Source organism: Serinus canaria, chromosome 1 (assembly GCF_022539315.1).
Source record: "Serinus canaria isolate serCan28SL12 chromosome 1, serCan2020, whole genome shotgun sequence".
Taxonomy (NCBI): Eukaryota; Metazoa; Chordata; class Aves; order Passeriformes; family Fringillidae; genus Serinus; species Serinus canaria.
This window is the reverse complement of record NC_066313.1, coordinates 15186401-15212773: the sequence shown is the minus strand read 5'-3', so window position 1 is coordinate 15212773 and position 26373 is coordinate 15186401. Positions and strand designations below refer to the sequence as shown.

At 38.7% G+C, this 26373-nt stretch overlaps 1 protein-coding gene across 11 annotated transcripts in view; it reads right to left on the bottom strand.

Moving 5' to 3' along the window:
• The window catches only part of EMSY (EMSY transcriptional repressor, BRCA2 interacting), a 41711-nt gene that overhangs the window by 4002 nt on the left and 11336 nt on the right, over nt 1–26373 (bottom strand). For 5 of the 11 annotated variants that reach the window (XM_018923957.3, XM_018923967.3, XM_018923963.3 and 2 more), the window contains 13 exons: nt 23888–24147; nt 19155–19419; nt 16812–17081; nt 14554–14703; nt 12661–12834; nt 10393–10529; nt 8746–8919; nt 7644–7842; nt 6154–6318; nt 5730–5888; nt 3982–4041; nt 2742–2893; nt 759–1322 (listed from right to left, as the gene is read on the bottom strand). In XM_018923957.3, the coding sequence (XP_018779502.1) occupies nt 759–1322; nt 2742–2893; nt 3982–4041; nt 5730–5888; nt 6154–6318; nt 7644–7842; nt 8746–8919; nt 10393–10529; nt 12661–12834; nt 14554–14703; nt 16812–17081; nt 19155–19419; nt 23888–24147 (2729 nt within the window). The remainder of the gene's footprint in view (nt 1–758; nt 1323–2741; nt 2894–3981; nt 4042–5729; nt 5889–6153; nt 6319–7643; nt 7843–8745; nt 8920–10392; nt 10530–12660; nt 12835–14553; nt 14704–16811; nt 17082–19154; nt 19420–23887; nt 24148–26373) is intronic. The other 6 variants (XM_018923970.3, XM_018923959.3, XM_018923961.3 and 3 more) reach the window with 4 other exon arrangements.

The window sequence follows — 26373 nt, the reverse complement described above, 5'->3', positions numbered from 1 at the left end:
ATGGCACAAACAACATACTTGCTATTAGGAAGACAATTGAAACTCAGTGTTTTAACAAAGGAATTAGCAATGATAGGGCAACAGTTAATTGAAGCCTGGGGAAAAGCAGCTTTTTAGGCTGCTAGATAAGGATTGTAGCAGTATAATACCACAGCAGCGTAATTTTCCTTTGGGATTTACAGCCCCCTAGTATGTTTGCTAGTTTTCACATCTATTCCTGAAAGGGCCAAAAAAATTGTACTTTTCTAGAGTTAGTTAAAATACATTTTTTCCCATGTTCCTCAATCTCTGCCTTTTTCCCTCCCAAGGAAAATTAAAATACTCCTGTATGTGAAAGCCATATAACTTCAGGAAGATGTGAACTATAAAGGAAGAGGAACGATGGAGAGCCTTAGGAGACTGCAGTGTATTCATCTTTATTTCTACAGAAATAAAAAGTGCTACGGGAACGGAAATTACGAATGTGTCATTATCTAAAAATAAAAAGAAAATAACTAGGGACAAATTCCATGCACCAGTGGTGGCTGAAATTAATAAAAACTGTCCAACAAAACACGTTTGTGAGCTCTATGGATTTTTCCCCTATGACATGTGCTTCTCTCTCCTAGTGTCAACCTTCTGCTGGGGTAATTACTACCAGTGGAATGAGGGATTCTCTCTTGCCAGGACATAACACTGCTACAGCGACAGGGTTGGTGTTTCATTTTTTTTTCCTTGAACAGCGACGTGTATTTTGCATGCTATCAATATTCCGTTACCTGGCTTGCTGGCTGTTTCTCTGAAGAGGCAGGTAGCTGCATTTGACTCTGGGGGGGCTGGGGTTGCACGTAGATTTTTTGTGCCGTTGGTGCCTGTTGCAGTTTGGGCAGCTGCTGCGTGGTTTTTACTGCAAGCACCTGTACTACAGTTTGCTGTGGCTGTGCCACTAAGGTAGGGAGTTGCCTTTCTTTGGACATCATATGATGTGGGGGGTGCTGTGCATCTGGTTTGGTCTGTGCTTGCTCTTGCTGCAGGGGGCTTAGCTTTTGATGCCTTATGGAAAGTTGGGGCATTTGTGGGAGTTTGTGCTGGATTTGATCAGCCTGCAGGTGGATTGTCTGCTTCTGCTTAGTCTGGAAACACTGCAGAGTTTTCACTTGCAGTTGAGTCTGTTCCAGCTGTGGCTGACTCAGTTTTTGCTGCTTTTGTGCCTGCGATTGTGTCAGGGCAGATCTGTAAAACAGGCCAGTCTGAGGATCTAAGGTGTCCATCTCTTCCACTTCTCCCTCCTCAGTTCCAAGTTGTTCACTGTGTTTGGTAAATGCAGTGTGACTGCTTAACGCCTTAAGAAGAAGAATTTAGAGCAAGTTAGTAAAGAGAAATATAAGAATACACCATCTAGAAATAATGTTTAATTTTTCAAATGGACTACTTTAACTTTTTTTACCATTACAGACTCCCAATGCATGTATAAAAAGATACTCTTACATGGGTATTTCACAATATATAAGCAATCAAGATCTATTATTATCATGTTAAACTGTGGTACATCTCTATGTGAGAACAGGAGCTTCACAACTAACCCTCTGAGGGATTATGTGGATCTCGCTTGTGTCAGACTGAGGCTCAAAGCTCCCTAAGGTTGCCTGGCACTTGGATATGAAGCAGCAGGGAGTAGCAGGTGGCTGAGCCAGTAGTTCAGAGTCAAGCCAGAGTCTCTCTGCACAATAATTTTTTATTCTGCCTCTTGAAAGCCTAATTATCTTCTCTACGGTTTCTTCTGCAGGGCCCCATTTAACTACAGACTGTCCTATTCTAGCAGAGATCCTCTCTTTTTCTTCCTTTCTCGAAATTGCATTGCAATGTCTCTTGGGCGTTACACAAACATTTGTCTTTTGAGGGAACAAGCAACCTATGCTTTGTAAACCAAAATGTATAAATGCACTAAAAAAATGGTGTTAGCAAAATCAAACAGCCTAATACACCTGTAAAAATATACTGCCTGACATGAGTTTTTAACTCTAATGCAGTACTGTTCTGGAGTGCAGCTGAAGTTCCCACAAGTTAAAGCACTGCAGAGTTGAGCAGGTCCTGATCAAAGTCATTCAAGTGGTTGCAGCAAGACTTCACCACAAGCTGCACTTCTTGTTTGAATAGTCTGGAATCCCCACAGTCCTGATCTAAATATGGTCTGAGTTTTTGATTCAGAGAAGTTTTCCTATTCACAAACTAAAGACATCAAATGGAAAAGATACTGTGTGCTCTGTGTTCTGACCAGATTCCATTTCAGCTCTCTTCCCCCTACACTACCACCAATATAACCTAATGAGGTCAGGCCACCGAAATACTGCAACCACCCTCACCACCAAAACACAATCACAGAATGGTTTGGCTTGGAGAAGACCTTATTAACCACCCAGTCCAACCCCCTGCCATGGGCAGGGACACCTTCCACTAGACCAGGCTGCGCCAAGTCCTGTCCAACCTGGCCCTGAACACTTCCAGGGATGTGGTATCCACAACTTCCCTAAGCAGCCCATGCCAGTACCTCACTACCCCTGCAGAAAAGAATTTTTTTCTAATATTTATCTAAACCTCCTCTCTTTTGGCTACTGAAGCAATATTAAAATAATTTATTTGCTTGTATGCTGAACATTTTTGGTGGCAGCACCATGATACATACATTCAGAATAAGCCCTGGTCCTATGTAATTTATATGACCTACTGCTGTTTATAGACTTCTGGGAAAGAAAGGATCCAACCTGCTGCATGATATGGGTAATGGCTCCAGTGGAGGATGCAGGAATAGATTTCACCACAACAGAAGTCTGCGTTGCTGTCTGTGACTGAGCCACGTGCTGCACCAGAGTCCTCTGGGGCTGAGATGACTGGTGGGGCTGGGACCGATGACTGACTGAAAGTAAAGAGGTCAGTGGCACTTCTCCAGAACTAACTGCAGGAACTTCAACTGTTTGCTTTGCAGTTAAGCTTCAACTGAAAGCATACATGAGTGAAAAAAAATCTAAGCATGGAAAATGTCTTTCACTGTGTGCTAGTGTCAACCTTAATGATCTATTCTGAGAAACCTCTTAAGGTAGCAGCTATGAGGTTTTGCTTTTGTCTGTTTCCTAAGTTACCACACTTGGTCCAAACCTCCTCTGGCCACCCTTTCCCAATACACCAATTTTGCAAGCAGAACTTGATGTTCAGCTGGGCAGCTGGGTTCTTTACACAGCACTAGAATATTGCTGTAGAACACAAATTACTATGTGGCTTTTGCACTGTTAAAAGCATGGCCACAACTGACTGCAATTAAGAACAGCAAGCCTTGCTCACCAGGTTTCTACCACTGATAAACTGCACACAATACTCCCCAGAGCATAACTAAATTTGGAAGATTAGCAAGATTGGATTAGCAAAATAAGACAGATTAGAAAATTTTGGGGTATTATTAAAGCAAATGAGGCTGATCAGAAATGATTATCAAAAAATGTAGACCTTGTTATGGGTCTATGTCACTTTTGAGAAGAGAGCTAGCTTGAGTTACAGAGCTATAGTGATAAGCCTATAGTTAAACAGTGGATTGATAGAAAAATCATGTGCTGCTGAGGGAAAAAAAAACAACCCAAAAAATTCTATATTCCAGTCACTGATAAGATATGAATCCAAATCTCTTTATGTCTGTCCATACTAACATGCAAATATTTGTGAAATCTAATTTCTTAGTTACAAAGTACTTAATCACTGAAGGAGAACAAGCAAAGTTTAAACTCAGTTGTAACATAACTTGAAATTAAAAAGTTTCTAGTGACCTTCCTGAAAGGTTTTCTTTCTTTTTTAAAGAAAGGTCAAATTTTGAATTAATATGGTAATTTTACTTTCTCACTCCAACAAAGTTGCTTTACATCAATACTGGCCTGCATGCTGTGCCAGATTTATCCTGGGTATGTCCCAACAATTCCTACACAATTGAAAACTTAATTTAAAAATAAAGATTCTAACCTATATGGTTGTGTAGATATTCTTCCGAATGTGAACCAATACAGTGTTGTCTTCCTGAGTCTGCAGACAGACAAAAAACGGTGACACTAAGATGTGTGAATTGCTCCCTTCATCTCATGAGGAAGCACACTCTGAATCCCAGCTCCCAAATGTCTAATCCTTTGGTCTAGGCGCATGCAGGACATTTCACAACAGATTATAGAGTCTTTACTATCTTACTACTGAATTTTTAGCAGAAAATATAGCTATGTGGGTTACTGATAAATTCAGAGAAGCACAAATCAAACCAAAAAGAAACTCTGTTACTTGCATTCCTTGGCAATGTTCAGAGAAACTGCGGCAAGGGAGAAAAATCTAAGTGCAAAATAACCAGTTTAGTGCTGCAGCAGAACCTGCTGCTGCCAACCCACAGGAGTCTGCACTTCTCTGGAAGATTCTCACATTTCAAATCAATGTTCACAGAAATCCTAATATTTAAAATAGTCTCTCCATATCTCCAGGAAATTTTTAGCCATTGTACTTTGTATGGTTTCTAAGCTGCAGAAAAGTACTGAAGGCTACGAAGACACTGACTGTAATTTTCCATCCTCCCTGCAAAAGGCCCTCTTGTACATCAACTTTCACAGCAAGACCCACCAAAAACTGGAACCTTGAAGAGAAGCTCAATGCACAATATCTGCATCAGTGAAGATATCTGAGTGCTAACTGGAAAGCACTTTAACACCATTTGTTATACTTTGGAGTTTGTTCTAAAGGAGATCCAAGGGAGCATAATTCAAATATTTGAAACTGAAGCCAGATACAGTAAGTGCTATTTTAAAGAAAAATAATAACATCCCCCCAGCCCAAATTTCACACAACTTAAATTCAGGCCATTCAAGGGATGGGAGCAAGGGGAGGTGGTACAGAACAAAATGAAAATACCAGATTAGACATTTAGCACTAAAACTGTGGAGCTACATATATGTAGTAATACAGTTCAATACAATTAAGTTTTATTTCTCTTTTCCAATATAGACTTTCAACATGTTTTTGCTTTCATTTTCCAAATAATATAGAGACCAACAATATGGGTTTAAGAAATTAAAATGGTAAACAGGTAATCTGATCCTTTCATGTAAGTGTCTCATACCTAGTGTTCTGGAGTAGTAGGGAACATCAGAGAGACAAGAGAAAGGACTCACACAAAATAGATGTCCAAATAGGAGTCAAGAATTTAAAGAGATGAATTTGAATAACTTATATATTTTAGAACGGCATATATATTAGTTCAAGGCTTTCTCGAAAATGAAGAAACTGGGGCTACATTACCATGCTAAACACAAACCTGGCTTTAACTCAGGACTAAAGGTATTTTAACAAACTCAATGTCTGACTCCTTTCAGTATTTACAAAAACTAGGCTATGGTTCCTCTAGCTTCATTTTCTACTTTCTTCTTACTGGACATTTTTATTTAAGGGTGGTGGGACAGTCTGTCTTCTACATCCAGGAAATGGAAAATCTACTCAAGTGGGCTGTCCTGAAGCAACCACTCTGTTTCAGCTAGAAACACTTTTCCTTATGGCCCAGCAAGGAAGATGTAATCTCTGTTCCCTGCATAGGGTCTCAGGAGTGGAAAAAAATACTAATTTCCTCTACAGAAAATTACAGCAAAACACAAAAGTAAAACCTATTGTAAGAAAACTCCAAAATTAAGTCCGCAGACTTCAACTGCAAAGCCACCCTCTCACTAACCTTAGACACTTACCAGTTGTGATATATTCAGCCACTAGTTCTGACTCTACAACAGCAATTGAAGGACTTTCTGGAGAATGCCTCTTTTCTTGAGTCATCTGGATTGGAACAGCCATTTGGCTCAAGTCAATGGTAGGCTGCCTTGGCTTTGATTCCAACTTTTCCTTCACTGCTTTAGAAGAAAGGCAAAGTATAAAATCAACCTCTAATATATAAACCTTCATAATAAAATAAACCTACAATATAAATGTACCAGTTTAATTAAATATAGTGAACACTATAAATGCAAACAAACTGATAACTGATACAGGATAAAAAAGAAGGAATTAAGTTGATTCAAGATAAGTGCTTTTAAATTCCAAAACTTATTACAAAAGCCTGCTTAAGCAAAAAATAACCTCTGAAGTTATCCTAAACAACCTCATGGGTTTTCAGACCTGTTGTCTGCTGAAGTTCCAGCAAAGCTTTTATTGTGGAAGTAGCTGACTGAGATTCGCTGGATACGTCCTGGTAAATTATTGTAGGGTTTGTGTCCACAGGAATTTCATGTTCTGACCAATCTTGACTTCTTGAAGCAATCACATGGACTACAGGCTGAGAATCTGTTTGCAAAAAAACCAAAGGCACATCAGAGAATCATTAAATGGTTGGTGTTGGAAGAAACCTGAAAGCTCATCTCATTCCAACCCTCTGCCAAGCGCAGGGACACCTTTCACTAGACCAGGTTGCTCCAAGCCACGTTTGACCTGGCCTTGGACACTTTCAGGGATGAAGCAGCCACAGCTTCTCTGGGCAACCTGTGCCAGTTAAAGCTATCATACAACCATTTTGTGTTGGAGGGCTCTCATCCAACTTCTTCCTTTAAAGCAGGGTGATAATTCAAAATTATACCAAATTACTCATTACTGAATCGTTTTGAACATTGCCAAGGATGCACACTCTCATTCTGCAACACTTTCCTTTCTTTTTTAATTGATTCTTGAAGTAAAACATTGTTCATAACATCAACAGTTTTCAGCAAAAAAACAAAAGTTCTGTATCTTAGTTTTTTGTAAAAGATTTTGTTTGAAAAATCAAGCAGGTTTCTTTGTATGTTGAATCTGCCTTGGATTGAACTTTTTTCCAAAAGGTTTTAGCAGTTCAGGTGATCAGCATGTATTCAGCATTCTGAACAAAAAGCACCTGCTTTTCGTTCAGTAAGTAAATTAAATTACTTAATTTTGGTAAGTTGGTTGAATCTTCAGAACTTCTTTCAAACTTACTTCAATGGCCATATAGACCAACAGTTACAAAATTATATAGAAAAGGTACAAAGGTTTCACTGAGAAACTTGCTTTAATTTGCTGTACTGATATATATCATGGTCACTCCCAAACACAGGTTAGATTTTGTTTATGCCCTATTATTTATTGCTCCTCTTACACACAAAGAGCTACATCTGTATCATGGCTTGAAGCCAGGGTAGAACTCCCATCAGGATTGCATGTCTGATATATGTCCTGATGCATGTACATGTCTATAAAAGGACCAAGATCTGTGTTGGTCCCATGGCAGCTTTCAGACCTGCAGCAGAGAGATGCTTCAATACAATCTGGAAAGGCAGTGGCAGAGCATGGACTGCCAAAATAACCTCCATCTTGCTACCCTGCCTACCTCTGGTAGACTCTGCAGGAAGAGAGAACAGGTTGCATTGTAACAACAAGCTGGAGCCCAGCAAGACACCTTTATCACCACTTTTCAGGATTAATGAAAGCATAGAGTAAGTGGCTCAAAAGAAAGAAAAATACAAAAGTACGGGAACAATGGTGCTTCACTGCAAACAGATGGGGTGAAACCTGTGCTAAAAGGAGACACATAGAGCTCTCTGGAGCAAGGTGGCATGCTTGGAAGACAGTCCACTCATACATTATGTAACACCAACACAGACCTTGAGAGCTCTGGGAAGACTCTGTAGAAGAAGAACTACTGTCAGTGTAGGTTTGTGGTTCTTCCTTCACTTCTGGGAGAGATGAGTTTCCTGTCTCCGCTACCCTTGATGCCTGCTGTAACGTTTCAGTCACCAGCTGTCTGGTTTGTTCACTCACAACTGTTGCTTGAAATGTCACTGGCTTTGGTTTTATGAGGACCTAATTAGAAAGGTAAATTTTGTTTATAGTAAAAGCACTCAAGAAAACAGATCTGAGCAATCAGAGTACAGGGTGCCACTCAGATCTACATACACCACCTACATAATATTAATATTTTACTTAGAAAGTCTACCTCTAAATTCAGCTCTTTGATTATTGAACCATAAAGTCCAAGTAAATGGCAATGCACAAGAAAGTACTTCTCACTCAGTAATTTGAAGTGTTTAACACAATAAACCTCTAAACAGTTATTTTTCAGGACTAGATAAAACTAGTGTTGATAAGAAAAAGCTATGCAAGTGAGCTGAAACATGCACTGCACTGATAAGGACAAGCACTTCCACAATAAATACAGTCTTGAACAACCAAAACACACAAAATGTTACATCTCATAAAAGCTTAGTTCTTTCAAATACTAAGTGCAGCCAGAGAAAAAGTTGAAACTGAAAGCATCCAGAAATAAGCCAGATTCTCTGTATACAGCCCCACCAACTACACAAGGTTGCAGGGACAGCCAGAACAGGTATTAAGCAGAAAATAAACTTCAATAAAACCTCAGATTTGATGAATGACCTATGTCCAGACTCTGCATCTTTATTTCTAATGGTCTAACCATCAGCTGTAAGATGTAAACAAGTATCTGGAGCCATGGCCAGACAGTTTCAGCTCCAGAAAAGGCTTAGTAAATCCTTTTGGCTTGCTCTAGGCCTTCAGAAAAAGCTAACAAATGCAGATACTGTGCTTGAGAAATCAGGATCGAGGCCACCTCATTACGCCACTAAGTCTCATTCCCCACAGATATATATTAAACCTGGAACAAATGAGGAAACACATTGAAAAATTATTTACTTCCCATTAAAATTTAGGGGTACATTCCAAGACAGAAAGGGATCCTCACTGTACCTGTGTTTTCCCTTGTTGACCATAAACAATTTTAGTTGGGATGATTTTGGTGGCTGGCTGGACCGTGGACCCTATTCCTTTTGGCTGTGTAACAATCATTTTTGTGATGGGTCTTGTGGCAGTGATGATAGCAGGTTTTGCTCCTGCTGGCACTGCCTGAATAGTTTTCTCCCCCTGTAGAGAAGTCAAAGTTTACAGATTAACTTAATGGAATTGTTCTGTGAGACCCAATTTTCCAAAAAAATATAGTTATATGTGAGTGTGTGCACCATGAAATAAATCTGCTGCTACAACTACATTTATTTGACAGAAAATACATGAGATGACCAAGAACAGAAAAACCTATGGTTTTGAATGGAAAAAGCTACCAAAATCCACTTTTCCATTACCTTATCTTTCAAGCAGCTCTGAAGGAGTGAATAAAAAGAAGTAACTAAAAGACATAAGTTTTTAAAACTGGAACTTTCTTCAAATCCTTCACAAATGTCTTTTTAAGACCACCAATTTCTGTAAACACTAACTTTGACGTCTACAAAACTTGAACTGAGATTCTAAAAAAATTATTTAAATTGAGATTCTAAAAATATCATTTAAATATAGATTTTTTGCATTGTCTTCACAACCAAGACATTAATTATGTATGGAATTTTTTTCAATTAAAAGTTCACTTCATCAAAAAATCCAGATTCACAGCACTTTCACAGGAATCATTTGACTACAGAATAGTGTTTACATGTGACTAGACTCCTGATAGTTTGAGAAGAGCAAAGACATTGAGCATGCTTTTTTTAAGCTCTGCACAGTAACAAACCAAGTGAGTAGTACAGTAGCCAGGTCCTACCAATATCCATGAAATAGCTGGAAATCCCCCAAACCACACTTGTTTCAAAAATACCATCCCATTTTGGTAGCTACTATTGTGTAACGTCATAATATTTCCACTTGTCTGCAAATACACCTTTAATTCTAAATCCAGGGAAGTTCAAAACTTAAAAAAAAAATCATAAAATATTAAATCAGTAGTTCTGCTACTCAAGCAGCTCTTTAAATTTTACAGGAATAAGGAATGAAATCTCACAGTTTTATCTAGGAACATTGATCATTTTTATTTACTAGTACTTACAGATAAGTTCAGTTGATGCCAGAAACTTGATTTTACTCTTAGGTATACCTCAGGTTACCCAAAAAATAATTAGCCACTATGCAGTAACCAGGGCACAGGATGCCACAATGTTACAAACCAAATTAATTGCAAGTGGTTCCCCTACTGTGAGGACAGTTTATTTCCGCCCTTTATACCCAAACAAAAAATGGCTGGAGATGCAAGTTATTAACACAGGACCCCGGCTCTTCTAGTAATTTTCATCTACTTCATTGCTTCGGGAATTCAAAATCATTATCCATGGAAAAAAAAGTTCTAAAGTTTATATTTTCCTTTATCTTTGAAAACATCCCCAGTTTGCTTTAAGCACGTTCTGCAAACCACAGTCAGTTTTTAAAGATCCCTGACATCAAGGCATGCCGGATCTGTTAAGGAGCTCATGCAGTTTGCTTTTAATTGAGCCTTTAGCAGAATGGAGGACAAGCAGCAGCCACCACACAGCTTGTCACTAGGCTCTCAATCTGAGACTTGAAACAATTACTTACCCCAGCATTCAACAGTGTTGTGACAACATTTTTGCCTGGAAGCCCTTGAATTGTAGTTCCTTTTCCAGTAGTTTTTTGCACAACAATCACATTGGGTTTCGATGTCATTGGAATTGTAGTGATTTTGGTCGTAGTTCCTAAATTTTTGTGGGGAAAAAAATAATGTGCAGTTTATCACATTTTGTATATTTCCTTTCATCACAGAAGCTGGGGAGCTATAGAAGTATCATTGTATTTAAATCTGACAGCACATCAAAAACCAGCAGCATCTGGAATGGGAATTCATGTCACCCAACTCAACATGGAAAGGTTACATGCCAACTCAACAAATCTTTCACCTACAGTAAAAAGAGGTGTGCCCAGGGGAATATAATGTATTCTACATTAGGACAGGCAACCCCTTCTCACAAGTTACAGAGCAGACTAACACAGCCTACTCAGGCAAACATGTAGAACTTTTCAAAGGCTGGAGTTAGGGTGGGATAAGGACATCATTAATACTCAACTCAAGGTCCTATTTGCACAGACAAATACTCTCCCACAGATGACCTCTGTAGAAGAATCTATGTACCAAGAATGCATCTCCAGTTAGTTGTTTTGCATTTTTTTTGTCTTGTTTTGGTTTTTGTGTGGTTTTGTTTGTTTGTTTGTTTTTTGAAGAGCTGACCCAGCTACTTCTGTTTCTATGTTAGTATTTACTTAGTTCCATTCCCTTTATCAGGTTTTTAGTTACCTGCACTGACAGGTAATTCTGGTCAGCTTTCCACAGTCTACAAAAGTACATACACTGGAATCAGTCCTATCAGACTGACACTGCAGTAGCAACTCAGACAGCTTTTTATCATCAATTTCTCCTTTCTCCAGAGGAAAGCACCATTCAGTCACAACACAGCTGCAAACTCAAATTTGCAAATCTCTTTACTACCTTCTACTTGTTATTAATGCCTGTAAATTCTTCACAACCTATTTCAGATTAACAATTCTACCAATTCTGGGAAAGGGAAGACATGCTGAGACAAGATTATGATTTATTTAATCCAACTGACTTGAGAGGCATCTAAAGACTGCTCCCTTAGCAAAAACAATTAAGCAAACAAAAAGAAAAAACCAGGCATGACTTCCAAACTTATGTTCTTATTATCCTCATCAGGATCACTCACAGGCTTCCCCACATTAGCTGCTGCTCAGGAGAATACTTCCACTTGTGCATAATTCATTACAAGACTTAGAAATTGTCTTAACACTTCATCACACCAACAACAGGCTAAAAAAAGTTACTTGTTGCCAAAGAAGATGCTGTATTATCCCTAAATATAATTCTGTGGAAATCAAAACCTGTAAAACTGCTCTACCAAATTACAGCCCAAGAGTGCATTTACTGGATAGCTTGTGCAGCACCTTGCAGTGACTGGAGCTGGCTGGTGCCATGTTGGGTCTTTGCTGAACAAAGTCCTGAACATATAAGAGAAATTGTCACTGGTATCAGTGTGCTTGGTCCTAGAAACTCTATCTTCAGAGATGATAGAACCACCGAATGTTTTGGGTTGGAAGGGACCTAGAAGCTCATCCAGTTCCAGCCCTGTCAAGGGCAGGGACATCTTCCATTACACCAGTGCTCCAGGCCCCATCCAATCTGACCCTGAACACTTCCAGGACTGGGGCAGCCACAGCTTCTATGGGCAACCTGTACCAGCACATAATTAGCAGGGAGACCAAAGGCTAATCAGCAGACTAACAAAGATAGCCGGCACAGTCTGCACAAAGCTGGGAGGGAAAGCTTAAGGCAGAACATGGCCTAAAGGAAAAGACAGGTGCCACTGGTAAAATATCAAAATAAGGTGGAGATTGCATAGCTGAATTTAACATACACAGTCCACTTTTATTCTGATTCTTTGGATATGCAGTGGAACAGAGAAGGGCAGCACTGAAATTATAAAATGTTTTGAATTTGGGCCAATAGTGTTTTCTGATCTTTCTGTCCTCTGTACAACATACTAGCTCCCACTCCACATTTCTCTTTCCTCCCAGTTTTCCTCCACATTTGCTGTTTCCTTCTTAAACACAAGAACTACCACAATCCTTAAGAACACTCCACCTTCAAACTTCTACCTATTACCTTCTTCTTCATGCTCAGCTATGTTCCTTCTGAATTCTCCAATAAAGGTTCTAATAACTACTCGAGCATGTAACCCACAGAAAAGCCCTGAACAATTAAAGCAAGCCCAAAGTTACTTTTGAAATAAGTCTTAACAGTACTCATATGCCTACCAGAAACAATATTACTGCTGATGATCTTTCCTCCTAGAGTAGCCAGTGATTTTGGAACTACGGTAATGATGCTACCACTTGTAGTTTTCACATAAGTAGCAGCCCCTGGAGTTCCAGCCATCCGAGCCCCCAGAGAGGGGCTCACCGTTGGCCGTGTGTAAGTTGCTTGAGTTCCTGTTTTAAAGAGAGAGAAAAAAAATTCACTGTTACAACACAATCCTCTACTGATATTTGTGGAAAAATATGTTAGTTTAGGAGAAAAGTGTCAGATTTATTCAAAGATAACCCATCCTGCAATCTATTACTACCCTTTAAAATTCTTCTAGTAATTTTTAAATCCACAGAGCAATATTCAAGTATATACTAAATTTAAATTGAATATAACAGTCTTCTGAGTATTTTAACAAATGACTGCCTTATTTTAATCCATGTCCTTGTAATTCTCAATAGATGTGCAGATTCTGCCTGTAGGTTTGCCTATTGCTCCCTTGGATGCCCAGGAGTCAGGCATCTGATGACACAACCAGAACTCAAGCCTTCCTCTTAGGAATGACACTTCTCCTACATGATAGATTGCTTATAAAGAGAACCACCAATGATTAGTTTGAGTAACACCCTTAGAAAAAAAATATTATTTACAATGATGATGCTATTTTATGGACTTAGCATACAGCAGCACAAAAGAAACCTCTCAACATAGTATAAATGCTGATTTTTAGAACTAGTCCTTTTCTGAATGCAAAGAGAAATGAGCCCACAAAAGAAACTTGTTCAAAAGAACAACAGCTACACAATCACTGAAATTCCATTTTGCTTGTAATGCTGCAGATAGTGCCCTTAATTGCTAAAGATCAAAGAGGAAAGCAGTTTGTTTCATCAAGAAAGATGTGTTCACATCCAAGAGAGCACAGCACAGATTTTACTAACTGAATGAACTGCAAAACTTTTGTTTTTCCTAATGCACTCAAAAATGTATCTGTGGAGTACTTTAAAAGTTATAAACAGAGTATTGACCATTAGTTTATGCTAAGAACATGAGGAGATGGCCTCAAATTGCAACAGGAGAGGTTCAGGTAGGATATTATGAAAAAATTGCACATGGGAAGGGTGGTCAGACATTGGAACATGCTGCCCAGGAAAGTGGTGGAATCAACATCCCTGGAAGCATTCAAAAGCCAGGTGGACGTGGCACCTGGGAAAAGGCTTTTAGTGGTGAACATGGTGGTGCTGGGGTGATGGTCAGACTCGATCTTAGAAGGCTTTTCCAACCATAACGATTTCATTGTTCTAATACTCCCAGCCCATGCTAAAAAAAAAAAAAAGGAAATGAAGAGTTTTCTGAACACCAGGATAAAGCTACCTTTCAAGTTTTCCTCATGAAAGTTTACTATCAGAACAGTCTGCATTATTATCCATTAGAAACACAAATACAAACAGATGCTCAGAAAAACACTGGGAGCTTAAATTTTAATGTACTGGTCTTTTTATAAATTCACTGCAGGACTATGAGCAAGTCACATTTCTTTTGAAGTCCATCTATGCAAAACAGGAATGGTGCTGACCTGTCTGCTTGAGTTAAATCAGTATAAATCATGTAATATAAGGTACTACAGAAGTGCAAAGTATCTGTATAGATTGCATAAAAACTTCCTTTAAAATAAACCCAGTGGGGAAGGAACAATGGTATTTTTGTGTACCAATTCAAACAGTGGAGTAAAAGAGCACACAGTGGAAAAATCCTGGTCAAGAATAAATAACAACAGGATTGTGAATGTGCCGTAGTGCCCACTGTTCAGAAGAGGTAAGTGCCTTTTTTGTAACCCTAGAAAACCATGCTTGATCACCTGTATGTCTGAATTTACCCTCCCTTCCCTTCTCAGAGCCATAACTTACCAGTGGGAGTAGTGACCAGTTTAGTTGTCATGATAGTCCCATTACTGCTAACCACCATAATGGGTGAATTGCTACTGCTGGGCAAGGTCGCTGTAACTGGTTTGGGAAGGATTTTACTGGGCTGCACCTGTTGAGTGATTATTTTAACACCTAGGAAAGGAGAAAGGTCACTGTTAAAATACAGGCACGATAAGTTACTTTCTGAAATGCTTTCTCAGACCAAGGCCTAGTGGGCAAGTAGCTCCACAAGGCTTCAATTCTGAGCCCATATTTTCTTGATAATGAAAAATATTATTTAATTTTCGAGTTTGGTTTTTTGGGGTTTTTTTTGCTTAGTTTTGGTTGGGTTTTGTTATACCAAGAAAATCATCATCTTTGCCTTTCATGTGCCTGTTTCAGTTCCTAGCTACTTCCACTGTCCATTCCATCGCTGATTTGTTGATGTTATTTTTTATTTTTCCTGGTACATTATACAAAAAACCAGAACTTTCCCAGGAGCTAACAGGTTACAACCAAGACTGAATAGGTTCATATACTATGAACCATCTAGAAACAAAATAATTCTTCATCAATTCAGTCTATAAATCCTAATGTGTCATAAGCCTAGACAAACTTTACCATCCTGAATAAATTAAAAAAACATTTCTGCACAAGGAGTATTAGTGACTTTAAGGAAGCAACTGTGCCACTGGTAGGGAAGGTTACTTTAAGTAAACTGCTCTCTTTCCCCTTGATTTACTGGTTATCTTAAAGCCTCAAAGAAATTTGGCTTAAGCTATGAGTAGATAAGTAAGAATGAAGGATGAGGGCACCTTAGTACCTCCAGGATTCTGCTCCCTCTCTCTTCATTTTATGTTGGGGAATGGTACCTCTGTGAGATTCACTTCTCAGTTGCAAACCAGCAGATTCACAACATCTGTTCAAAAGTACATCCAGGAGATGTGCATCTTATGATCTGTTCCATGATGAGGTAAATGCATTTCATTGTGGTGGACAAATGCCATGGAACATACAGCCTGAATGAATCCCATCTAGATGAAGCACTTAGGTTTGCACACAAGTATTCCTAGGTGAAAAGTCTTGTCCACTTGAGATGTGGAACATCCTCCAGAGATGTTTTCTTCTCTCTACACTGACTATAAAAGCAGTACAGAGCAAGTAAGCCCCAAACTGAAAGAGAAATTGAAGTCTCTGTATCATCCAAACACAAAACCGGATAAAAAGTAATGTCTCCATGAAAACTGATTCACATCTTCCAGAAAGAATTGGTATCAGATGGTATTTCCAAAGAAACTTTTAACTAAAAAGCACAATGAGCCTAAATTCATTGTAGAAGATGAGGAAATGAAGCTCACATTGATATTGTTCAGTGGCTGGAAGCCTTTTTTATGTCTTAATTAGTAGCTATTATTTTTCTTAAGCAACGGTCCTATAATCCAAAAGGTAGTTTTATCAAAGGACAGGAGTAGGGCTATTTACTTTTTCATTCCATGGTCTATTTTAATTGTTTGATCTAAATAGTATGATATAAAATAAGAATTTTACTGACAGGATTAAAATAAAATATGGATTTTATATTAATATAGATAAAAATACTTTGCACTTTTATAGCACTTATTTGAGAACTGGTTAACTCTGCAATAGATCTGCAAACTTTATTTCTTACTACTTCTTGCTGAGATAAAAACTGTGTGCTACAGTAGAGAGAAGCCAAGAAAGAAAGATAACATGACTTGCCCAAAGTCAGCTGAATGAATCAATATCACAAAAAGAATCCAGTCTAACTTCCAGATCTAACTGTATTTGTTTTGACAAGTACCTCAAAAGTACATTTTGATTTCTGGACCAAAGTAAATAATTAAAACATGGAGTAACTTCTTTTTCCAGGTGATATAGTTGAACAACTCTTGGATCTTCAGAAAACTGGTGTCTTTCAGGTTGCCAATCACATTATTTTTGAACTTATTTACATACCTCTCAACCTCTAAGACAAAAACACATACACCTAAAGCATGGTCTGTAATACCTGAACCAAACAAGAAGAGTGAAAGAACCAAATTCTTTAATTACTGTTAGTTGAAAACATTAAAACATCCTTAATTATCTACTTATATTCATGTCTGAAGCCAAATACTGTACTCAAGAAATCATGCCTTCATGACCACTCTCCCCCCAAACATTTTGGGTCAGAATTCTGCCCTCCTTTCCTGAGCTGCAGCCAGACCTCATCAATGTGACCCAAGATGAACTCCAACTACCTGATTCCTGTTTGATCTGAATGGTGGGCTTGATGCCAGCTGGCAGCTGAGATTGCTGTGGCTGCTGCTGGGCTACAGAACACGGCACCAGCTGCTGCTGCTGTGGTTGCTGCTGCTGCTGTTGGGCCTGTTGGACTTGGTGCAGCTGCTGTTTGGGAGATTGCTGATGCTGTTTGGGAAACTGTGCTAAGATCTGAGTTGGATTCCCAACCAAACCTTTTGGGGAAGGTAGTCTGGTAGAGGCAACTTTAACTGCTGATGTAGATACACCTGTGAAAGAGTAAAGGGTTTAAGATTCACCAGTGCAATGAGAAAGAAAAATACTATACTTTCTAAAATTATCTTACATTTCAATTATCTTTACTACTGAAAAATACGTTGATATATGTGAGGAAATAAAGCTCCCATGTAGCAGAAGTGCTCTGTTAGGAGGCAATGGAGCTTCAACGTGGCAGCAGAACAGCAGCTAATGGAAAGACCACAAACCCAGTTTACTTCTGCACCTTTTGTAATACACATAATTCAATAATATTTTCAAAGTCTCATCTTTAAGCTTCAAAAGAGCAAAACACCTATTAGTGAAAGTATTTTAAATATAGACATAGATATATTTTTATTTATAAATATTTATTATAATCTAGTTTAGTGGAAGGTGTTTTGGCCCCTGGCAGGTTGGAAATAGATCTTTAAGGTCCCTTTCAACTCAAAACATTCTGTGATTCAATGATTCTAAAATCACAATTGCAAGAAGCTGGCATTAAGACGATGTCAAATGTCAAACCCATCCACATTGGAAGGGAGTATCTGCTAGCAAAAGAGTTGTTTGGATTTTTTTAAAAATCAAGTGATTGTATGTAAGTTATAAAACTGTGGGCCACCTGTTTTGTGCTGTTAGGTTAGGGGATCTTATAGGCAAACGTGATTAAAAGAAGTTTGCAGTAAGATGGAAAGACAAAGTTCCCAAATAAATCTTATTACGTATTTCTGTCATTCCTCTACATAGCTGTCACAACATTTACAGCAAAATCTGACTTTGTATATAATTCTAAACCTCACATCCATAAACACCAAAACAGAGAAACGAAGTCCGTATCTTATGAAGTAATTTTTTAACTAAATCCCAGTTGCAGTGGAAAACAGAAACAGATGGCAGTGATAATGACAGAAATAACAGTAAAGGTACAATTCTGGCAATCTAAATAAGCAACCCTTTTCTCACTGCATCATTTCAGGTGACCACACCACTTCCTTGGGCAGCTCTTTTCATTCATGAGTTTAACTTTACATTTGAAGATATCACCAGTTCATGTCACAAAAGTTTTCACCAGCATCTTCTGCCACTGACAGTCGTGGGGAAAAAAAAATGTTGGAGAGACACTCCACCTAATGTACTTTAGAATTAAAGCCTCCTCCATGATCAAACCCAACTAAGAATCAACAGTTCAAACAATATGAAAGCCTGCTGTGAGCCCTTCTGCTCCACAGATTAATATCTGATTATATTAATACAAGCAATAGGGAAGGAAAATACCTCCTCAGCCTCGACATGGCAATGCAATGTTTTGTGGAATGGAACAAGAATGGAAAATACAAACCAGGAAAAATTGTGATGTGACACCTGTAACTGTCAGGCAGTTTTTCTTTCAAGTGCTGCTCACTAAGGGTCATTAATAAATTAATTAATTATTTCATTCATTCATTCATTCATTCATTCTCTCATTCACAGCTTCCCCTTTTAAATGCTAGCTGGTGGCTGTGAAGCTGAAACAGTCAAGCTAGCATACACAGTTGGAATTTGAAATCAGAAACCTAAGAATTTTAATCAGGCCCACTCAGGTCTTAATTATAAAGGACTTTAAAACTGGCATGCTGATAAAAGACACCAATAAAAAGGTGTAAACACTTCTCTACCTTTCAGAATTGTTAATAAGCTGTATTTACTTGATGTTAACTTCCCATGTTTTTGTACATTGGGCTTTTAAAGAAGCAATCACCTTCAAATATTGAAAATATACATTTTCACCTTCAAATATTGAAAATATACATTTTTCTATGCACCAGACAAAGTTCTTGAAGCCAGCCATTTTGAGGTTATATTGTTTTAGAGCTAGGTCACACCACTGCATCACACCAAAGAGGATTGGCACATTAACTGTTGAAGTACAGAGGAGAACAGTTCAACAAGAACTTTTGTGGGGCCTTTTGGACTAGTTTCATCAGCAGATTTCTTTCATATGTCCTGTGCTTTACTCACATGTAAACAAACAGTGCATCTCCCCAATGCTATACTCAGTGCAAAGTCCAATTCCTCAATGAAAGAGCCTTGATAAAGAATTGCCATACCTTGTGCTACTGTTGACATAACCACTGATGGTGTGGATGACACTACAGCAGTCACAGCAATAGTATTTGCAGTGCAGGAAGGAGTGGAGCAGCTGCTGCTGCTGCCCACAGAGGACTGGGAAGCAGTGATAACCACGGGCTGCTTTTGAGTAGTTGAGGCAATGACTGATGTTGGGACAAGTTTTGTAACTGCTGCATAGTTGTGGGACTTGGAAAGGATGTTGGGTACAAAAGTTGAGCTTGGAGAGGTGGTTACTATTATGACCTAAAAAAAGAAAAAAAAAAAAAACAAGAAGAAATTCATTTGTTCCTTGCATCTCTATTTCAGTAACATGTCAGTCTATTTAGTTTTAGGAATTCATGTTTATTAAGAACTTTTAAGACTGTCAATCACATTTGCTCACCAGAAAAAGCTGCAACTGTTTTGAAGAAGTGGTGATAAACATTTCCTTAAAATTAGGATTTTTAAGGAAAACAATTACTACCAAATAAAGTAAAATTATCTCATGTCTGAAGGCAAACAGACAGGAATGAACTTGACTTCATTAAACTGGGCCAGGAAGCTTGAAACCCATTTTAAGAGAAACTGAACAGATTTCCAGCAGGTTTTAAGTGTCACTCTTCCAAACCTTGCAAAAATATCAAGACACAGCAATGAGAGAAAATAGATGATTTTTTTTTAACAATTAACAAGTACTTGCTGAGTCAGTAATGGGAAATGCTTTTGATCTACAAGGCTGTAAATAGTATTTCATATCAGTGAAAGAAAAATGCTGTAGGTTTGAAGCAATTTCTGCTTTATTTAGTGCTCTCAATAGCAAGAAATTCTTTCTGATTTGTCTGAAGAGAATAAGCACCACCCCAGTGCAAGTCACAACTACAACTCCATGAATTCAATCTGACATAGAAAAACACAGAATTCATGACAGCATTGGAAGAAGTCTGTCCTTGTGCAACTCACCTAGGAAACTAAACATTTATTAAGTATTGAATATGGGGATTGTTTACGTAAAAAATTCCTTTTATTCAACTTATATTTCCCTTCTTGGACTTACATAGTTAAAATAGAAAAAGAAGCACAAAAACACAAAACATTTTCAGTTTATCATGCAAGAATATTGAGAAATTACTTTAATAATGCTCTTGTCCCAAGAAAAAATTTGTTTATTAAAACCTTGAAACTTTAAACTAATTAATGATTCAATGTAACAAAAGCCAAATAGAAAAAGAAGGCACAAAAGGGGCAAAGAAAACCTGTGTCAGCTCACAAAGTCTTACATTGCTAGCCAAGCACTACTGAAACCTTGTCTGATAAAGAAATAATATGATAATGGCACCAGAAACAGACTTAAGCAACAAATCAAGCATCAAGAGATTACAAGTTTATAATTTGCTTAAAGAAAAATAAGAAAAGAAAAATAAATAAAAGGGAAATAGCCACATGGATGGAATAAAAGCAGCAAGTTTCACTAATATGGCTGGTTCGGCCTCCCCTTTTGCCCCAGCTCTTAGTTTGATGGTCTCTGCTGCTCAGATAAAGCTTTAATATCTTGATCTGAGAACAATCAAAACCTTACTACCCTGCAAGCCTGCTATCAGCAGGCTGACCACAAATAACACATGTCTGAAGGACAAGGTTTCCACATTCTACTGCTTTTCTACTTGATTGCTTTGCCCAGTGAGAACATTTTCTCTGCATCAGCCTTATTTTTGCATTCTGTCAAATTTTGATTTAATCAAAGCACCTTTCTCAAACTGCTCTTGGGCTACAAACATGCAGATGAGCTGAACATGACCCATCTTCTTCTAGTGTGTGAACTGGAATTGAAAGGATTCTATGATATGCCTCTGGAGTTTTATCCTGTTTCTTAAAATGTCAGTTTATACTAGGAATACGTCCAACTGTCTGAAGTTTAGGGTCAGCTCCATTCTACCCAGAGTAACTAGTTTAGGAACACAGTCAAAAGACAACTTGCAGATTAAAAAGGCAGATTATAGGTTAGAGTGAATATGAACTATACTACAACAGGGCAAGTTCAGCATCAAAACTAATACAGATATGTAGAATGAAGCAGGGCATAATCACAACTCCTGCAGACAACTGCATTTCCTTAAGCATGATTATCACTTAAAAAAACTTTATTTAATCAAGGAAGGAATAAAGCCTGTACAGCATTACAGTTCAACAGTGACTGCTATACTGTAACTAAGCAGGTTTGTGTCTATTTTATCTCCTCTTTCAAAATTAACAGAGCAGAGCAAAAATAAGTACCTTCTGTGTTGTGGTGTTTGCTGTCTGAGTGGAGGGCTTAGTGAAGGTTATTTTCACATGCATGAAGTATATCCAGAAAACATAAAATTCAGGTAAAAATGTAAGTAATAAAGTTCAAATCACAACCACTGTATTTCTGAAATAATATTCTATCATATATGTTGAAATGATCCAAATAATCTCATCATAGGTACCAAAACTGCATCCCATGTTTTACAGGAGAGAAACTGCCTTACTTTAAACATACACACATACACAAATCAAGGTGGCAATTTTGTTGTTGATGATTCTAGTTGTTACAGTAAAATCTAATTCCTGACATGTACTGAATTTAGTCCTGTCAGCTCTATTTTGAGAGATGTCAAAACTTAGTCCCTCAAAAATTAAGGTTATTATAACTGCCAGAAACTTCACTAGCTAGATTCCTTCCCTGTCCTACACAGGTGACTTTATTACAAGAGAACCCAGAAACTGGAGCTGAGACATTATTAGTTGTTATGACAGGTTTTCCGCCAACCTCCTAAAATATCAAAACAATTCAAAGAGGTGGCATGCAAAAAGAAAGAATTTCATTCATATCTAACAACTTACACTCAAATAGGAAATGTCCTGTTGGATATGAATGAACAACATTGACTTTTAATTTAAAACCACTAAAGGGGATTTCTCTCACCAAAATCATCCAGTTATGTATTCTGGCATATCTAAATCCAACAAAAGAGGGCACTGTGACAAGCTCAGATACAAACACTACTCTGCCTAACAAAATAAGCACTGATTTTCCTGTCTCTGCAGATAAGTAAGACAATCAAATAATAGAATGCAAAGTGAACTTAAAATTTCCATGTCAGAACAAGTGGAGAGGCGCAACTGCAGGAGGTCCTCTCAACAGTCCACTCTTCCGGAGACTTAGTACATTTAATCTTTAACTTCCATGATATATAACACCCATACTTAATACAACTCTACAGATATTTAAGGCAAAAAATTATTCCTTCACTAATTATAACCCTAATGTGCCACAGGATGGATAAATTAATCCCTGTAGTAGCTGTGGACTTGCTGCACTGAATTTAATTTGATGGTTTATGCTCACACATGGATTTCTCTAATACATTCATGTATTCAGAGATGAAATTTGATTAAGGACACTGTTAAAGAACAGTGAATCAAATGAAAGCATCTTCCCCGGAGTGGGAAGAGGTCAGAAAGCCACTATCTGTATTGCACATTACTTCAGTTAATGTTACTTGGTTTTAAAGTTTCCAAAAATCAAGACACGGGAACTCTGCTAATCCAAAAAGAGTCAGAAAGCAATTAAGAAGACTACTAGGACAAATACCATGCAAAGGTTTGAGCTCAATGGTCAAACTCTCACTGTTGGAAAAAAATGCTTGTTAGTGGCCAGCCTAGCAGAAGTCTGCTGGTATCGAGGCAAAATTAATTCCACAGAGACCCTACATCTCCCTGAAGTCTGCTGTACTAAATAACTGTACCAAGAATGAACTTGGTCTGAACCATTCATTCTTTTTAAATCTTAAAGACAGAAAAATAGACACAACTGAAATGCCTCCTAAATAATGGTAATATAGTCATGCCATAGATTAGGCACTTAAAAATATAAGTCCACTACAAAATTTAAACAAGGAAAACCTTTTCTGCACTTTGTGTTGTGGTGAAAGCTAAGCACACTCAGCTGAAATAATGCAACTGATTTTGACCACTGTAACACTGTTAATGTAAAATGAGAAATGGCACACTAGTACTGGAAGGAAAATAAAGCCCCTGGACTTTGACCAGCTTCAAGAATAAGCATTATAGATCCCAAAAAACTAGTCTCTAGATAAAAGACTTGGCAAGGGAAAGCCCATGCCACCTCTCCTGGAATTCTACTACTGCAAAGAGTAATTATAAATAAGGAAAATAGAAATAAGAAAGATTACCTTTGACCAACAGTTGTTACCATCTGAAGGCTGTTCAGTGGCCTATGTGATCCAGTTCTCAGTGGACTAGTGTCCATATCACAAAACCCAACACCACAAATGGTACTAACTGGTAACCTTGTTGGCAGTCTCACCAGACAGGCCAAGAATTGAATGAGCATGGAGACTGAATCCCCTCTCATCCCTAGAAGTGGTCCCTTCAGGTCAGGGTTGAGGCACATTGGCGGGGCAGTCTGGGGGAAGCTTGCACTCCCGCTGCCTGCGCTGTACCTGTTCTGTGGATAAAAAGAGGGCTTCAGTCTCCACGGCTGTCAATCCAGGTCCTTTCACACACAGGTGAACTAAATTCATACAAGAATTTGGTTTTCCCTTTGCTCGTTTTAAAGAGGGATTACCTTATCCCAAGCGCAATCCTTAAAAAACAGCTTGTCAGATCATAGAAAGGAAGAGTCAAACATCACATCTTATTCATTGATAAAACCAGAATAAAGAAACATTTGGCAGTTTCCCCCACATACCTTCTGTGTTGTGGTGTTTGTTGTCTGTGTTGAGGGCTTAGTGAAGGTTATTTTCACAGGCGACATGTGTGGTGGTAAGGAGTTGGCAATGCTCTGCATTATATTACTCATTTTGGGGCTCCCACTTACAGGCACTGTGATAGTTTTAGTGACAGGAGTCACTGCCTTCGGGACTTCTTTCAGGAGAACAGGGGAAGAACTAGAAGAATTTGTTCGCCGTCTTTTGCGGGGCTTTTCATCGTCATCTGAGCAGCTGACACCTGGAAAAGAAATACTTTCTCTAAATTGTGTTTCCCCTGTCTGCAGATCTCAGTGCTTTCTGAAACACTACATCCTTTTTGAGTCTTACACCCTCTTTCAAGTAAGACAAAAAGAAATAAAGGATAAATTACATTTTATGGTGACAACCAAGCTGTATCAAACCTCAGATGCTCTTAGTCCTTGATATGGGCCACACTGAGTGCAGGGGACAATCAGGGACAAATCACCCAAAACCCCAAGCCACTCAGTTACTGGGTTACTTCATTCAGTTTGAGAGTTAAAAGAACATAAGAGCCAGTACAGGGTTTTCATTCTGTCTACGGAAGTTTGACTAGTGAAGCTACACACACAAGGGTACTGGGATCATGCCACACACATTTTAGTTTAAACTTTTACACTACTTTGGGGTTTTTTTGGTGGTGGTTTTGTTTACAGCAACTGGACTAGCAAAGTTTATCCCCCTTATAGTTTCCTTAGACTTCAGCTTTGCACCTACTTTCGTGTCATGCTTACCCTTATAGTACCCTTCTGCCTTTTACCTTAATACAGCATCTTGAGATATAATTCTTTTTTTTTATTATATAGTTTAGCTGTGAAGGTCAATCCTCACTTTGTCAGCTTTTGCCTTCTCTGGTGCATTTTGTGCAACAGATATAAAATAGCACCTAACACACAATAATGAAAAACAAAAGAAGTCCAGGCTCAAAAGAGTTCTTTCGTCCTCACAATCATATACTGCACACATAGAAAAAAAAAAAATCTGCTGCAATATTCAGGTCAGGAAAGGATAACAGCATGATTAATGGATCTTAAATCCAAGTGAAACTTGCCGAAGTAGGCAACAGATTCATATATTATGGAAAGGCACAGATTAGTAACTCTGCAAACCTCTCACAGCTACTCGGCAGCACTGAAGGCAGGAAGGCTCTGCAGAAGGATCTGAACAAGCTGGATCCATGGGCTGAGGTTCAAGAAGGCCAAGTGCCAGGTCCTGCCCTTGGATCACAACCATCTCATGCAGAGCTATAGGCAGGGGGCAGAATGGCTTAAGGGTGGCCAGGCAGGAAGGGAAGTGGGGATGCTGGCCAATAGCTGTCTGGATATGAGCCAGGTAGGCAAGAACAATGGCACCTGGCCTGTATCAGCACTGGTGTGGCAGCAGGACCAGGGCAGTGACCATTTCCTGTGCTGGGAACTGCTGAAGTACCTCCAGTCCTGGGGTCACTTCTGGGCACCTCCTGACAAGAGAGACACTGGTGCTGGAGCACTTCCAGAGAAGGGAACAGAGCAGGGGAAGGGTCTGGAGCAGCAGGAGCAGCTGAGGAAGCTGGGGGAACTCAGACTGGAGAAAAGGAGGTTATGGGGGCACATTCTTGCTCTCAACAACTCCCTGACAGGAGAGTGTAGCCAGATGGGGGTTGGGCTCTTCTCCCAGGTAACAAGTGAGAGGACAAGAGGAAATAGCATCAAATTGTGCCAGCGGAGGTCCAGAGTAGGTATTAGGAAAAAAACCTCACTGGAAGAGTAGCCAGGCATTGGAATAAGTTGCCTGGGGAGACAAAAGTCTGGAAGGGTTCAGGAGGTATCTGAATGAGACACTTGGGGATGTAGTTTAGAGGTGACTATGATGGTGCTGAGTTGATGGTTGGACTAAATGATCTTGAAGGTCTCTTCCAACCTTGACAAATCTGCAATCCTATTATTTATGTTTACCACGCTAACCTCTGTCAAACCATTTAAAAAGAAAAAAAATCCGAGAGAAGTTGAACAGATACAGTCCTGCCTATGCAAAAGATGATTGAAAATCTTGTTCCATGTGCCTGGAGCTTAAAGACAAAAAGCACCATCACAGCAAAAAGCAGTCTTCCTGGTAATCAAACTCAGTTGGTAATCAATCTCTAATTAGGGCCAACATCTAATTATGGCCAATCGCTAATTAAAATTAATATTCTGGCATTCAAAAATTGAAGATGCAAGAACATAGATAAGAAACTGCCCAGCACCACAACAGGCAATTGTAGAAAAATGGTATTCTCTCTCAGGAGGAGTAGCAGCTCATTTGCAGGTACGTGTCCAAAGGCTGACAACTGTATCTACAGAGACAGGAAACTGAACTAGGAAAGAGAAGCAAATTTCAAAAACATAGCTTCTGTTGGCTGCGTAGTTGGCTGTAGTAGTACAAGTGAAGTGTATCTATAAAACCAGATCTATAAAACCAGATTTCA